This window comes from Rhinatrema bivittatum, chromosome 1, assembly GCF_901001135.1.
Source record: "Rhinatrema bivittatum chromosome 1, aRhiBiv1.1, whole genome shotgun sequence".
In the NCBI taxonomy this organism is placed as follows: domain Eukaryota; kingdom Metazoa; phylum Chordata; class Amphibia; order Gymnophiona; family Rhinatrematidae; genus Rhinatrema; species Rhinatrema bivittatum.
This window is the reverse complement of record NC_042615.1, coordinates 604,690,047-604,707,052: the sequence shown is the minus strand read 5'-3', so window position 1 is coordinate 604,707,052 and position 17,006 is coordinate 604,690,047. Positions and strand designations below refer to the sequence as shown.

The 17,006-nt window shown below is 43.2% G+C and overlaps 1 protein-coding gene across 1 annotated transcript in view; it reads left to right on the top strand.

Moving 5' to 3' along the window:
* Positions 1–17,006, top strand: part of SRFBP1 (serum response factor binding protein 1) — a 173,077-nt gene that overhangs the window by 45,522 nt on the left and 110,549 nt on the right. Inside the window, exons 2-3 of the mRNA XM_029620087.1 lie at positions 1,271–1,359; positions 14,183–14,255. Of these exons, the coding sequence (XP_029475947.1) occupies positions 1,271–1,359; positions 14,183–14,255 (162 nt within the window). The remainder of the gene's footprint in view (positions 1–1,270; positions 1,360–14,182; positions 14,256–17,006) is intronic.

The window sequence follows — 17,006 nt, the reverse complement described above, 5'->3', positions numbered from 1 at the left end:
GGCACTCACATTTGCCTTCAGCGCAATTTAACACACCTCTCTCACACAGTTAAAATGGGCAATATTTTTGTCCCCACCTAAGTCTTTGCTCTGCACTCGCAAGAGCTTGCAAAGTTCCCACGCCTCTTGTGTCTGGGAGAGTGAGGAAAACACTCCGTCCCGTCCCCCCCCTCGCAAAGGGCAGGCGGCAGGCACTGCAACAGATTTGGGACACGTTGCCTAGCTGACTTTGCTCTTTCTGGGAGACCTGTGCCTTTAAGAAATCCGATCGGGGGCTTGAGAGGGAGGAGGGAGCAGGGCTCTGGCTTTCACTTTCGTGACGGTGCTTTGCTGGGAGTGGGGGTGGAGCGATGCCCATGTAAACTCTTCCCGTGGTGGCTGAGACCCACGGGCGGCTTGACAGCACTGCCTTCACACCCCCCCCCCCTGCAGTTGCGGGTTATTTACTTGGCTTCTCCTTATCTGAGGGACTCAGGGGGCGGGGGAGGAGGGCAAGCTGTTCTCTGTTCATCTCTTTGTGCTTTGGCTGCAGCTGCTTGTGATCTCTTCACAGCCGCTTTCTACTGCATTTGCTCTGCTCTGCCGTCCCAACTCCCTCCCCCCCTTCCCCGGCGGTGGACGGACTGGCTCGGCGACTCTTCTACCCTTTCCTCCTCCTGTGTGTAACTGTCCGGCAGTTCCTACTCCCTCCCCCCTTCCCCAGCGGCGGAAGAACGGGCTTAGCAGTTTCTCGGAGCGACGACTTGTCTGCCCTTTCCTCCTCCCCTCTGTGATGCCCAGCACGTAGCGCAGAGCTCTATGTCCGCACATGCGCAGTAGAGCTGCTCTCTACTGCGCATTTGCGGTCCGTTGGTCAGAGCCCATTTATATTGTAGATAGCGTGTGTTGCTTTTACGTCCAACAGATGGCGCTGTTTTTCCAAAAAAGCATGTTTTTACCTGTCACAGGTGTGACATCTATATAATATAGGTATATAAAACCACGTGCGTATTTGAATGCAACGTTATGTCAAAATTTCAAAGCAATCGGTGAAGAACTTTCAGAGATTTAAGATTTTGAACAAACGAACATTTACATTTTTATTTATATAGATTATCATTTGATAGAGCAACAAAATGTATTTATTTATTTGAATGTTTTATATACTGTCATTCCATGTGAGAATCACTAGATCACAACAGTTTACAGGAAAAACTCATAGAAAATGGATGTAGTTAGTCAAACTTGCATAGTTGCTAATTGTCTGGGATTTTTTTTTTTTTTTCTACAGGTTGTGAAGCTGAGGAAAGATGTGAAGAGGGTCAGAGTTCTGATAATTCGGAAACTCACCAGGCATATCACGAAGCTGAAATCCAAAAAGTTAGTTAAAGTTTAATATTTGTTCTGGTTGACTTAAAATATTTGCTATACATTGTTAGATATACATAGAAATGTAAAATAGACTGAGTCATACTCAGCTGAATTTCAGTGTCCAAGTATCTAAGCCCATCAAAGAGGCCGATGCAGTGTTGTGCGCAGAAAACGAGTGCTTAGTGTTGAGTTCCCATTTTCCTAATGCGCGCCCAGCCACCTCTCCTGGGCACATGATGTAATATTTAAATTAGGGGTCGCGCCAAAAATGAGGCACTAGAGAAAAATTTGTGCATCCCTAGTGCCTTCTCGGCATTGGGTACACAGGAGAGGTGGCTGTCAAGTGGGTTGGGAAAATGGAGGCTCATTCTATGAGCGTCTGTTTTCTCCCGCTACTGGCATAGATACGCACAAGATACACGGCCTGGGCCGATTGCTATTAGGAGGAATCATAGAAAGCAGGGTTTTCTTTTTTTTCAATGCGCTCTTGAACATGGCGTACCTTTATGCCAGCCCCAGGCTGGTGTAAAATTTGCCATAATGCAGTGGGCGCATCACAGGGATTAGCTAATAGCCTCGTTTACATGGAATTTACATGTGATGAGCGCTATTAGCTACTCGATGATATGGACGCACGTTTTGGATGTGCTAATCCCCGTATTGCATCGGGAGTTATGAATGTGCTCCTGCTGCGCATGGTATTGCCTCGTCCCCCAAAGCGTTCAAGGACAGAAAATTTTACCTTTTTACCAGCGGACCACTTGGATTGAAGAGGAGGCATGTTTTGCTTATTCTGATGAGCAGTCAGTGCAGTCCTTTGTTCACAGGCACTGGGCCACATGTACAGGAGGGACAAAGAGAGGAAAGATCCTATCCTTGAAAAATAGAGCTGAGAGTTATAATACAGTTTCCCATTTTGCCTGTTCAAGTTTAGATGAAAGGCATGTAAACTGGCCCAAAGTTTCCTTTATAATGACAGTAGTGGTTGATACACTGAGTTAATGAGGCCAAAATCAGATTCTGGTGTTGCTAATTTAGCATGCTCAGTTTTAAAGGAAACTAATTTAGCATGTTCCATTTTAAAGGAATTAAAAAGAAAATCCTCTTGGACTTCTTTTTTTTTTTTTTTTTTTTTTTTTTTAAATTGTCAGGAGAGAGAAGATTTGAGCTCAAGTTTGTTTTTTTAGAAAAATGAGGGGAAAATAACTTTGCTAGATATCCAATATGTTCTCTGTGCCTTAACAATCCTTCCAGCATGATTAACCTAATGCCTGAGTAAATAACCTGCCCGCAAATGAAAAAGACCCATTTTTGGGCAATCCTGCTTTGGACTGTGCAATTTTTCCCACTTTAGCACCTCTTCTGATAGAAACCCTCTTATTATTATGTCTAACGAAATGAAGTCCTTATGCGGCTGCCTAAATATTAGGACTGGAAGTGGATCAGTCCCAAGCTGTCTAAAGATTTACGGAGTTCTGTTGCATTTAGTTTACCTAACACTTTTTGTTCTCCAGAATATTATTTATATTACATTTAAGTAGGCAATAAGCCATGAAAAACAGTATATTTTTGAGGATAATAGCACCTTTATCTACCAGTCGTATCTTTCATCATTTAGGCAGTGCAGTCATCTTAATGCAAAATTCTAGACAGCAATGAAAGGGAATCATATTTGTTTATATAGTAACATAGTAGACGATGGTAGAAAAAGACCAGCTGGCTCTTCCAGTTTGCCCAGTTATTCCTGTTCACACTGGAAGGAAACAGCCCAGCTGTCAGGCACAGAGCTTGACCAATTATAAGATTTCATGCTTTTCCAGGACACTTTTGATTCTCTTCTTTATTTGCACTCTGCCATCTTAGAATATACAAGGTACAACACTTTTGTTCACACCCAGCACCTCACCCTTCCCAGGTCTGCCCAGAAAGCTTTGTAATGATCTAAATAGCTACCATTACCCGGCTTCCAAAGTCCTCTGTGTTGCCTGCCAGACAGACGTGGCTGCATGAACGCCTGTGTAGCTGGTCCTCCTTGTGGGTAGTTAGTCTCAACCAGGGGTGCTATGGATCCAGGTCTAACTTCGTACGGGGTAAAAGGATTGTCTTTCAGGGCCGCTGGCATGGTCAAATCACACTCTAGCTTAAAAATCTCCAAAAGGTGCCAAACTGTCCAGAATAAGAACCAATAAAATGGGTAGAAAACAAGACTCAAACCAGTGTCCATTCATTCAGCCATTGCACTGGGTATAAAAGAAAAAAAAATCAGAGTCCAAAAGTGGAGTTCAAAATAAAGTCTTTACTGCAACTTAAAGAAAAGTATCCAGGCCAAAATCACAAAAAATCAGTCAGCATACAGCAAATTACCAAAATTAAACATAAGAATGGTAATTTAAAAATACGCGTGCACCCATACACTTGCATACCGGCATGCAAGTGAAGATAGCCTGGAATTTTTAATGGTGCGCGTAAGCATGCTCCTAATTTTAAGAGGTCACTCAAGCACAGCTAGCGTGCATGTGTCTTCCATAGGATTTTGTCGGCTTTTACGCGTGTATGTCAGCGGATTTTAAACCATGCTTGCACGAGGCACATTAACAGGTTTCCATGTAGTCCAGCGAGGTCTTTCGGACCCCTCACCCTTTCCATTAAGCCCTAAAACTTGAGATCTACAGACTTGCTCCTCATCAGAAGCAGCAGCAAGGTTACACGGATATCTAGCGTATGTGTCCTGTGGTTTTCCATCTTAAAATACGTAGTTATGTGCTTAAGTTTTGGCCCTGCCCCAGAATGCCCATGCCCCACTCCTTCTCCCCCCCCCCCCCCTTTATTCCTCATGTGTCCTTGGGTAGATATGCGAGTATTTTGCAGCTGTTTAAAGTCCACATTGCTCGCGCACGGCCCACATACCATTTGTTTTAAATCGACCTGATGGTTTCCTTGTCCCTTGTAGATCTTTTCACTGCTCTCCTATCCTTTGCACCTTCATTCATAGAAAATATTTCCTCACTAGTGAGGGTGGGATAACTAGAGTATAGCTCCATCATAAACCAGTCAGATGGAAAAATATCCCCAAGCACAAAAATGTTAAACTGTGAACTAAACAAGACAAAAGAGCAATTGTAATCCAAAATATCAAAAATCTTCAAGTTTCTTAATTTCTTCTCTCTAAAGTCTCAATCCTTCTCTTCACCCACACTGTCAACTGGTCACCTGGGCAAAAAGATCTTTGATCCTGTTCTTTGGGATACTGGGGGTATGCCCTTCCTTCTGCAACTGGTCATTCTCTGCAAACATCTTCTCAAAATCAGTTTCTTCCAAAATCCTTTGCTTTAAGATCCTGAGGTGGGATCTCCTGCTCTCTAACCCACTTGCTTGAGATCCTGGAGTAATCTCTAGCTTTCCAAATAATTTGCTCACTGCTCAGCTCCTCACCCATTGCTCACCCACTAAAGACTGAGCATGCTAATGGGAGCATTTGTATCCCACACAAGCCTCCCACAAAAAGGTGGGGTTATGGTATGGGGAGGAATTACAAACCTCAAATTCCCCTCCTACTAACACTAGATAAAAAATATATGGGGAAATTATTAGTGATTGGCACAGACCCATCACAACTGTATGTGTACTAAGACCAATGGCTGATTTTTAGCACTACATAGAAAGATAAATAGGGACTTATCTGGCTATCTTCAGTGGCCGCCACTTAGCCGGATAAGCATTTATATGGTAAGTAGATAGCCGGATATCTTGGAGGCTGGCAATGGGTGAATTGGAGTGGGGCTACATAACTGGATAAGTGCTAATATTCATATTTATCCAGTTAAGTTAACTAAATAAGTTAGACCTGCTCATCTAAAGTTAGCTGGATAATAACTTATCTGGCTAACTAGAACTTATCCAGGTACATTCATTAGCTTAGCCATGCCTCTGAATATCCTTTTTAAGTTAGCCAGATAAGTTGTATTTGGATATCTTTGATTATTGAGTCCATAGTTATTACTGCATTTACAGTCTGCTAGATAGACCTAGCTGCTAAATTGATTGTAGGATTGCAACCTAATCTAAATAGCTGCCCATATTATTACAGAATATCCAGTCTTCTAGGTCCACCATATAGCTGGCCAGTCAGACTCGGCTATTTGAGTGCCTACATTTCTGTTAGCACCGCTAGTTATTACTTTACTTGCAGCCTGGTAACCAGATACCTTGTCTAGTACCCTGTGTGCTACTTTTCATTTTCTGTAGCATTTCCATTGTTTTGCCTATTACTGATTGTTATGCCTGTCGGTCACAAACGGTTGCAACCTCTCATGTTCACCTCTTTTCTCCCTGCACCATGAAGTCAGGGAAGAATGGCGGTCTCTGCTAATCCCCGCCGACCTCTCCGGCGTTCCTGGGACAGCATGGACACTGCCGACCGCCATCTTGGATCCGGAATTACTTAGGTGTGCGCAAGGACATCCTTTGTACAAGTCATGGTGGGAACCTTGGGGGCATCCCCTCCCGATGATGTCAACCCGCTATTGTGTTTAACCTGACCAGCTCTTGCCTTCTACAAGTTAGCAAGGAGTTCTGTCTTGCTGAATCTGCTCATTCAAGGACTTCCTGAAATAATGAGACCCCTTAATACTACCTTAGCAGCATTCCAGAATACTCCTGCTTCTATTTTATTTATTTATTTATTTATTTATTTATTTATTTATTTATTTTGTATACCGACATTCGATCGAAATATCACATCGGTTTCCAGATAACAGGTTGAATAGGGCGAGAACTGCCCTATTTTACATTGTAACAAGATAATTAATTAAACAATTAATACAAGAAACATTGTAACAGCTGAATATACTTAAATGTGGGTATAGAGAAATGGCCTATAGCCTATATACAAAATGTACAATATGATTTGGTTACGAGTAGAGGGGGGACAGGGAGGAGGGAGTGCAGGGAGGGGGAGAGGGAGGGAAAGGAGGGGGGAGGGGAGGTGAAGGGGGGGGAGGGGGGGTTATGCGTTAGTGCAGGGTAGTAGTCAAGCGGAGAGGCTTTCAAGAACATGTATTTTAGGATGTTGGGGTTCAGGAGGGAAGGCTTTTAAGAACAGCCATGTTTTGAGCTGTTTTTTAAAGGCTTGGGGTGAGGGTTCGTTTCTGAGAAGTGTGGGGAGGGAGTTCCACAGGATAGGGCCAGCAGTTATATTATCTAAAGAGTTAAATTCATTATGTTCTTCCCATTTTTCTCTTAAAAATATAGTAAACTCTCTATTTTCAGCAAGCCAAGGAAGCATTCTCCAAGATCCATATTTTTTAATAACTACTCCCAAAGATATAGTCATTAAAACCAACATATGATCAAAGAAGGCAAAATCTAACATTTCACAAGAAATTAATTTATCAAAAAGTGACTCGATAATAATATATAATCAATTCTTGAATAAACTTTGACATTTTGAAAAAAAAAGAAAATTCTTGAGCATTTATAAGCAAAAAAAGTGCCAGGCATCAATTAAATGCAATTCTTGCTTAAAAAATCCTATCTCTAGATCAGCTTGGGTTTTTTTGGGTATTTTTGGCGGCTTACAATCTATATATGGGTTGCCTGTAATATTAAAATCACCACCTAAAATTAGTGAATATGTTTCCCCTTGAATCACTTTAGCAACCAATAAGGAGAAAAAATTATGAGAATAACAATTAGGTGCATATAAATTAAGTAAAAGATCATTTCTACCATATAGTTTACCTGCAACTAATACATATCATCCCCCTGGATCCAGAATTTTATGCTCAACTTAAAATAATATATTTTTATTTATTAAAATGGCAACTCCTCTCTGCCTATTCGTGTATGATGCAAATGACATTGCCCTACCCATTCTCGACACAATTTCTGATGTTCCATATCTGAAAGATGTGTTTCTTATAGAAATGCAATATTTATTTTTTTATGTCTTAATTCAGACAGCATTCTTTTTCTTTTTATTGGAAAATGAAGACCATTTTTTAAATCACCTTATATATTTTAAATATATATTTTAATAAATTTTTGCTATCTAAAAAGGAGATAGGCTACCTTCCCATATTACTAAATAGATTTGTATCCATATAGATATATAAACAACCAACTATTTATTTATTTATTTATTTATTTATTTATTTAGTATTTGTTCTCTTTTCTCCAACTTTCTCCCTTCCCTTTCTAACCATATCTTAACCCCCTCTTCCCTTACCCTTAATTTCCATACCCTTATTAATTTCATCCATCCTTCTATATCAATACTTGGATATCTCTTAAACAAACACCGAATAGAAGGGCTCCGGAGATAGAAAAAAATAATAAAAATTAAAACTGGCAGAATACTAAACAATACTTTTCCAAGTAAAGAGTTTTGCATCTTCTTTAGTAGTGAGTATCTTAGTTTCTTCCTTATGATAAACTTTAATCCGTGCTGGAAATTGCAATAAAAGCTTTATCCCCATCTTGAACAGCTGTGAACAGTAAGGGGTTAATTCTCTTCGTGCTGCAATAACTTTATTAGAAAAATCTGGGAACATCAAAATTTTACTATTCCCATACTTTAAAGCATTTTGTTTCCTCTTAGCGTTTAAAATTTTCATTATGTTAAAAAATGTAGTATATTTAACAATTACTGGTCTTGGTCTTTGAGCTGACTGCAATAAGGGACCCATACTCTCTCCACCCATAATTGCCGATCATGTGATTCAACATCTAGCAGTCGCGGAAGATCTTTTTCACACCATTGCAGCAACACCTCACCATTCACACTCTCTGGTAATCCCAAGATGCATAAGTTATTGATTCTATTATTATTTTCAAGATCCCCAATTTTTTCTTCAAGGATCTGATTTTTCTTTTTCAAAGTTATATCATCAGTCTTAAGAAGCTCTAGAGTTTCATCATTTTTTTCCAGTTTTTGATTAATTGCAGTTACAAGTACATTTGGATTTATTAATTTTTCATTTAGCTCTTCAAGAGAAGTATGTATTTTTTGCAGCTGATCTTGTATTGTAACCGACACTGCATCCGAATCCGCTCTGGTGAGCTCCTGCAGCAATGGCTCTGAAATAGTTTCCGTTGAATCCAGCACTAAAGCTTTTTCAGTTGTTGATTTCTTTTCTTTACCGGTCATACTGTGCAAAATAGTTTTTTAGCTATAGTTAGTAGTTATTGCAGCTATTTAATAAAAGAAAACTTCTTAAAAAACTGCCGTAATTAATAATATTAAAATCAATCTCCGAAGAGCACGGACCTTAAACAACCGTTCCTGCTCGCGTCGTCATAACTGTCCTTTGTAAACTCCTTTTGCATGTTTGCTGATTGATCATTTCTTAGCGTTCAGACAGGTGGATTCAGAACCAGTAGGGCTATGCACCTCTACCAGCAGATGGAGACAGAGCAAAGCTGATGTCATGGTATATATATACCCCTGAACTGACATCAGCCTGCCAGTATTCTCCATCTCCAGCAGATGATGGACATGCATCTTCCTGCGTTGAAGTTTAATAGAAGGAGAAAGAAGGATAAAAGTTTATTGCCCTGCTCTCCTGTGGTGATACCTTATGGGTCCCTCCCTCAGTCGAGATTTCCTGAGGTGATTTTGGTGGATTCTGCCAGATGAGTGCCTTGGTCCGGTAGCTGGTTTTTCCAGCGTGGACTTGGCTGTAAAAAAAAAAAAACAGCTGAAAAGTAAGCAGGTGCAAGAAGCTGAGCATGACGGTGAAAGTACATGCCCTCCCCCCCCTTCCCCCGCAGCCAGAGACCAACTCCATTCTCAGCCGGGACAGAGCTCAGGTAAAGAGTTTAAAAAAAAAAAAGGACGTGAAAGAGGGGAAATTGGTTTAGGGGTTCCTCTCCTCTTCGGTCTCCATGTTTGGCGCGCCGTTCCGACGTCTGTTCCTGCCTCCAGGTGAGTTGGGGAACTTGAGCAGCCTGGCGAGTTGAGCAGTCTTTTGGGCTAGGTCCTGCTTTTAGGCTCCAAATTTGCTGCATGGTAGGCCACGGTGACATTTGCGTGCTTTTCCGCAGCTTGTAAATCTGCCCTCTTCAGGACGTCGGTTTGCATTGAATGGCTGGCTGGACGCCCAGATGTGCATCTAATAGGGCGCCTAGCTGGATGCCCAGTTGGGCGATTATGGACGCACAGTTGTGCAGTCTTGCGTTCGTCGCTGCTCGACGCCCTCACTCCGCCCTCCTTACCACTGTGGCGACTCGCTCCGGGTCTGATGGACGGGTTACTGCCGCGGCGTCTTCTTGCCGTCTTCCTCCGGCGTCCCCGGAGCGGCACGACGCTGTGGATCCACCATGTTCTTGATGACGTAGGGCGCGTGCGCGCTCCGAATGATGTACTAGCAAGGGCGCGAACCTCGGGGCGTCCCCCTGAACTGACATCATCTGCTTCCAATATAAAAGGTCTCAGAAAATGCTAACAGATCGAGTTAGCAAGGGAAACGCATTGGGATTCGTTCCAAGCTACTCCGCCTCCTCGGACTGACCAGGGGTACCCGCTCCTCAGGGTCCTCGCTCTCTTTTCTCTATTTCAGATTGCCGATAGGAACCGGTACGCGCTCCTCGAGGGCCCATGTTCTTGAACACTGAAGATTCTCTACTGCTGGGAAGCTATCACAAATACAGACAATTATGAGTTACCATCGCTCTCTCAGAGCTTTCCCTGGAACCAAGTACTCACTCCTCGAGGGCCTAACCCTTTCCAGCTACTGAGCCTTCTAAAGACCTTATGTGAGATCTGTCATCTAGTTCTGGCTATGAACACTGTATACCTGTCTACTCACTATCTATAAGTTTCTCTACAGCTCAGCCACCCTGGGATTGTGGTTCAGTACCTGAGGGACTTCAGCCCTGCCGGGCATATCAGCTCACTACTGCCACCTCTGGTGGTTCTACTACCTGTCTAATAAAATAATTCTGTGTCTTGTCTCCATACTCAAGCCTAGCCAGTGGTCCCCTCTCAGGATATCCTCCTGGGGGCGCTGTCATCTGCCATCGGCCCAAGGATTCACCTATCTACATTCCTCTACAGCTGAGTGTCCTCTCCAAGCACTCCGCTGGTAACAGATGGCTACTCCTTTCCTACAACAGATTTATAACAGCCTGCTAACTCCATCTCCTTCTGGAGCTAGTATACAACAGATTGCTACTCCTAGCTCTAACACAGAGCTTTCCTTACAAGATTGCTAACTCCTCCTCTTCATAGGAGTTTAACCTTAACAGAGTGCTAGCTCCTCCCTCCAGGGAAGCTCACACATATAGTTTGCTAACACTCTAGCAGATCCACTACAGATTGGTAACTCCTCCTTCCTCAGGAGCCATTTCATACAGAATGTTAACTCCCATCTGATGACTCCACCCATCTGGCATCAGATGGGCGGAGTCCTAGATTGGCAGTGCTCCTGGAGGCACCTAGTTGGATGTTTCAGGGCACCTAAAAGTTGGACGCACAAGAAATTGGGGTCCAGCTGATCTCCTGATCAGCTGGACCCCAATTTCTTGTGCGTCCAAAATTTAGGAGTCCAAAAATTCGGTGCCCAATATTCCTATATTGGGCACCGAATTTTTGGACTCCTAAATTTTGGACCATCCAGTCCTTTACAAGCAACACACTCAGATGGGTGCACACTCTTCTTGGAGTCAGTTTAGAGAGTGTGATTTTATTATGGCACCAATAGCAAAGAAGTCTAAGCACTTTGCCCTGTGTGCTGCTTGTTATATTTGGTCATCTCAGCCTGGCATTCCTTCTAATTTGTGTCAGCACATTTTGGAGGCTCAAGGAGATTTGCCTAAGCCCAGTCCTTCCCAGCTTGTTGCGGGCATGGAAAAAGAGTTAGCAGAGAGCTCGCCTGGAATTAGGAGTCCCCTAACTGGTTCCTCAGTGGAGGAAGGTAGTTCAGTGGGTGTAGTACCGACACCCCCTGGTTTTGGTCTGGATCAGTCTACCTTTTCTTGGGTGGAATTTTTACATGGGCTGCAGTCTTTTCTTTAGGCGCAGTCATTGGCCTCAGTTAATAGTGATTTAGGATTACAGTCTGCTGATCCCCATGCACCTGGTTTTGCGGGTAAGCATCGGAGTAAGTCTAGGCCTGCTGCAGGTCACTTCGATAGGGACCCGGACAGCACGGATGATGAAACCGATCCTTTTTCCTTGGAGGAAGGGGAAATTCCTCTGGAGCTGGAGCCATATAGATCTATGTTGCTTTTCTTTAATAGAGATGAGTTACTTGCTCTGATTTCCCAGACATTAAAGATGCTGGGAGTACCAGGGGCTGATTCCGTGTCTGAGCCAAAGCAAGATTCCATTTTGGCTTCTTTGCGTAAAGCCTTGTGTTTCTTTCCTATTATGGAGGCTGTTCAAGAACTGATTGATCTTGAATGGGGCACCCTGGAAGCTAATTTTAAAGGGGGCCAGAACTTGGAAGACCTGTACCCCTTGGATCCGACTGCGAGGGAGCAGTTGTGTTTTCTGAAAGTGGATGCACTTGTATGTAGTATCACCAAGCTCACAACTATTCCTGTGGAAGTGGGGAGTGGCATTGAAGGATGCTCAGGATAGAAGAATTGAGGCCATCCTTAAGAAAGCGATGGCAATGAATTTGCAGATAGCTTTGTGCTGCTCCCTGGTGGCTCACTCTTGCAAGAAACCTTCACAGTGTGAGATGTTGCCAGAAGGTCTAGATACAAGGGACCCCAGTGGTCCACTATGAGCTGAAACGCCTCATTCGACAATTCCCATTCTCCTGGGTCCAGACTGTCTGCTGAGAAAGTTGGCTCTTACATTTGTCTTTTTCTGCAATGTGGGAGGCTGGGATCTCTTGAAAATGCACTTCTGCCTATTCCTTGAGTTGGGCTATTTCCTGCGACACTTGCTGGCTCTTGGTTCCTCCCTGGCGATTGATGTAAGCCACTGTCGTCGCATTGTCCGACATTATCCAGACCACTCGACCCTGCAGTCTGCCACAAATTGCAAGCACACCGACCAGACGACTCAGGCTTCCAGGCGATTGATGCTCCAGAGAGACTCTTCAGTACTCCAGTGCCCTAGCGCTGCCAACTCCTGACAGTGGGCCCCCCCTACCCTGGAGGCTCCGATTTCCACCGGAAGGTGAAGCCGAATTGAAATAGTTTTGAGACCGAGGACTATAATGAGCCAGCAGGGTGTGCTGAAGAGGACACATATGTGCCCTTGCCCACGGAACCATCTCTAGGGTGGCTGCCTTCAATCCGAGCACCTGTAGATTAAACCACACAGTTGGGCACACTGATTTTGTCAACAATCACACCTCTCCCTTAACTTCTGGCAGGAATACCTTGCCTTGCTTCATGTTGAAGTGAACATCTCTCAGGAAGATGGGACTGCTGTTTATACTCCATGGTGGGAGAAAACAGGACAAACCAGTGTCGCGGGCTACAATAAGCCTGCTGGATTAGTGAGGTAGTCACGGCCGTGTATGTGGATGCTGAGCAGCTGTTGCCTAGTCAGGTTAGGGCTCATTCCATAGGGCTCAGGCAGTGTCATGGGCAAAGATTAGATTGTTGTCTCCCATTGAGATTTGCCGAGCTGCAACATGGTCTTTCTTACATAACTTTTCCAGGCATTATCGTCTGGATGGGCAGGCCTTGGAGGTCGCAGCCTTCACACGTGTGGTTTTGACTGGACCGCGGGCAGTCTTCTACCCTGTTTGGAAGTAGCTGTGGTGCATCCCACTGGTTCTGGATCCACCTGTCTGAACACTAAGAAAGGAAAAATGACTAGCTACCTGATAATTTCCTTTAGTTTAGTACAGACAGGTAGATCCACCATACCGCCCTTGGCTGCCAAATGTTTGTGCTAGAGTCCTCCAGTGTGACTGCATGTTCCAGGGAGCACTGGTAAGTGTCAATCCAGTCCCTAGAGTAGTATTATTGAACTCCTTGTCTGAGCTCACTGGTTTCCTGTTGGCTGAGTACTGGAGTGGTTGTTTGTTAATAATCAAGTTTTTGTTAGTTTGTCCTCAGTTGGCTTTTGCAGAGAATACTGGCAGGCTGATGTCAGTGCAGGGGTGTATAAACCGTGACATCAGCTTTGCTCCATCTCCATCTGTTGGTAGAGGTGCATAACCCACTGGGTCTAGATCCACCTGTCTTTACTAAAGAAAAGGAAATTATCAGGTAAGTAATAATTTCTCCTTTGCCTGTTCCTTTGTACGTAATTCTACTCTGATGTCCAGTTTATCTGCCTTTTGTATTTCCTTACCCAACTTCTGGATTTTTTTGTGCATGTGCTGAAGCATCTGGAAGACAAATGTCTTTCCTCGTGGTTATGTCCAAACACTACACCCTTCATTATGGATTACTCTATCAGAATTATTATTTTTTGGGGGGCACCTCTAATGTCTCTTGGAAAGTCCTTACTACAAAGGACTCCCTCATTTTAATTTAATCTCTCTTTGATACCTCTAGAGGTTGTTTTTGCACCTCAGGCATATGATTAATTTCTTATAGAGGAGCAGGATACAGCAGACACATATGATCCACAACCTTAGTTCTCCCTGAGCTCAGTGTAAGATTTTTTTGGGCGCTTCTGAGTGGTGAGCTGTAGATTTGTAGGTAAACTGTATATGCAAAATATACTAATGGGCATATTTTCCATTTGTTGATCTGTGAATGCCTGGGGCCGAGAGTGAATTGTTCTAGTACATTCCTAAATTGGCATGGCTGCAGTTAAAAACAATAAATACAGAAATAAGTTCCTGGTTATTTATTTTTATGTTACTAAAATAAGTGTTGTGTTATCCATTTAAAAGAATTTTAATTTTGTCTGCAGAGGAACAGAAGATGCAGTGTTAAAGAATCAAAGGCGAGCACAGAGGCTACTAGAAGAAATTCATGCCATCAAGGTAATGTCATGCATTGTTTAGTTTTTTTTTTTCATTGTTAACTTGCAGATTATTCATTTGCTTCCATTTACAGAAACTAAAAAGACATGTTTTATTACAATCTCATATCAAGGAAATTACCTGAAGATTCGATTTGGCAATGAGTAAAAGACATCTGGAGTATCTGAGATATTTTAAGCTAAGGTTTTTTTTTCTGTGGTTTTGCTATCTCTGGCAATGTCTTGGGGCTTATTTTATTTCTTGCTGCTGCCAAGCTAAACGTGTATATTCACATTCATTTTGTGCTGTGAAGTTTTTGATGAATTATTCACAAGAGTCAAAGTGCCCGTACTTTTGCAAAAGTGGTAGTTGACATCATATTTTCCATGCTGCCAGTTCTCTAAATGTTTCTGCAGTGCTGTCAGGGTTTTTGCTTTTAGCACTAAAGCAGTTTAAAATCGGTTGCAATTATAGCTGAAATGGTCAAAGTTTTATTGCCTTGGGGCCAAGCGAACCAGGCTTTGTCCTCAGACAAGACTATTCATTAACATAATTTTCAAACCTTTTCTCTGTCTCTTGCACTGTGGAGACTTTCATTTACTGAATGATATATTATTAAGTGCCTACTAAGCTCTTCTGCACTTAAAACAGCATCTTGTACCAGTAATTATTTTAACTATAGTTTGGGTCTGACTTTTAGTCATGACTATAGTATTGTATTCAAGTGATGAATTGCAAAGTTTCCAGCTTTAAGACAAAACTGTGATGCTGCTGTCACCGACAACTAAAATGTGCACATTTTCAGGGATAGGAATGAGCTTGAAAAGCTGACCGTAATGGCAGAATGCCAAAAATCCTAAAATTGATGTTCTGCTTGCTGCATCTGCTAAAACATTACTAATTAAGACTTAAAATTGGTGAGACTTTATTTTCACAAAATTTCTTCAATTATAAAATAGAGATCATTATCACCTTCCCCTTTCAAAAACATTTTGAAATGTGAAAATGTTTGTTTCACAAGAGCAAACAGGTGAAAGACAGAAATGCCTCCCTCTCCCCCAAATCTCTCATGAAAGAATAGACCAGAAACCGTTATGAAACTCGGCACCAAGATGCTGCAGATCTGCCTTTATGACAATAAACATGAAGATATGCTTGGAAAGAATATTTCTTCTTGCTTGTTCTTTTTAAACCAGAATGCTTCTCTTCACTGTTGGCAGCCTCCTCCTTTCTCTTTGGATTCCCAGCCCTTTTAAAACTTATTCCAAACTTGCTACCAGCTATTTAGGACTGAAATGGTATGAAGCTGAGGCACTCCACATGAAAAGATTTCTCCCAGGACAAGCAGGATGGTAGTCCTCACATGTGGGTGACATCATCAGATGGAGCCCTGTCACGGAATACTTTTGTCAAAGTTTCTAGAACTTTGACTGGCACACTGAGCATGCCCAGCATGCTACTAACCCTGTGGCAACCAGGGGTCCCCCTTCAGTCTCTTTTTTTCCGCGCAGCAGTTTCCTCGCAGTTTAGGAGCTCTCTGAGAAATTTCTCACAGCTTTCCTCATGGAAATATTTGAAGTTTAACTTCTTAAAAAATCGCTCACCGGGGTCCCCCATTGAGCTCTGTTCCCCCCGACGCTCGGTAAGTGTTTTTCCCGTACTTTGCGGTTGGTTCCTGGCGACTTACCTCTCGGTGGCCAACGGTCACCGACCATGTGTCCGCCATTTTTTTCGGCATGGCGACCGGGTTTAGGAAATGCCCCGAGTGTCCGAGGACCATGTCTATAACGGACCTGCATAATGTTTGCGTTTTGTGCTTAGGCCCCTCACAGGCTCTGGTATCCTTTCTCCCTCAGAATTACCAGCAGGTGAGGAAGAAACTCCCAATGATCCATGGGAGGATGCATCCTTGGACCATTCTTCATCCGAGGAATTGCTTTCAGAGCCTTCTCCCCCGGAAGAAAGGCGTCTATCTCCTCCTGAAGACCTCTCCTTTGCCAGCTTTGTCAAGGAGATGTCTGAAACTATCCCATTTTCATTGATGATGGAGGAAGATGCCTACCACAAGATACTTGGAGGTCTTACAATTTGTAGATGCTCCAAAAGAGGTAATGATGATACCAGTACATGATGTACTTCTTGACCTCTTGCACCGCTTGTGGGATCATCCAGGTACTGTACCTCCAGTCAGCAGAAAGACAGATGCTTCGTACCTAGTTCAACAAGCCCCAGGCTTTCAAAAGAGCCAGCTGCTCCACCATTCTGTAGTGGTGGAATCAGCCCAAAAGAAGGCTAAAAGATCCTGTCCACACTCCTCTGCTCTTCCTGGAAAGGATAAAAAGGCATTGGATGCATTAGGGCGTAGAGTCTTTCAAGGGTCCACGTTGATAGCGCGAATAGCAGCATATCAGTTATACATGACCCAATATAACAGAAATCTCTTGAAACAAGTTCAGGAATTTGCAGACGCCTTACCATAGCAACAGCAAGAGATCTTGACCTCCATCCTACAAAAAGGATTGGAAGCAGGTAAACACGAGGTCAGAGTTGCTTACGACTCTTTTGAGGCAGCATCCAGAGTCTCAGCTGCGGGCATTAGTGCTAGGCGCTGGGCCTGGCTCAAGGCCTCAGACTTACACCCGGAGATGCAGTACAAATTTGCAGTTCTCCCCTGTACAGGAGAAAACCTATTTGGGGATAAGATCCAAGATGCAGTGGCCCAATTAAAGGGCCATCATGACACCCTGCGTCATCTTTCAACTGTCTCCTCAG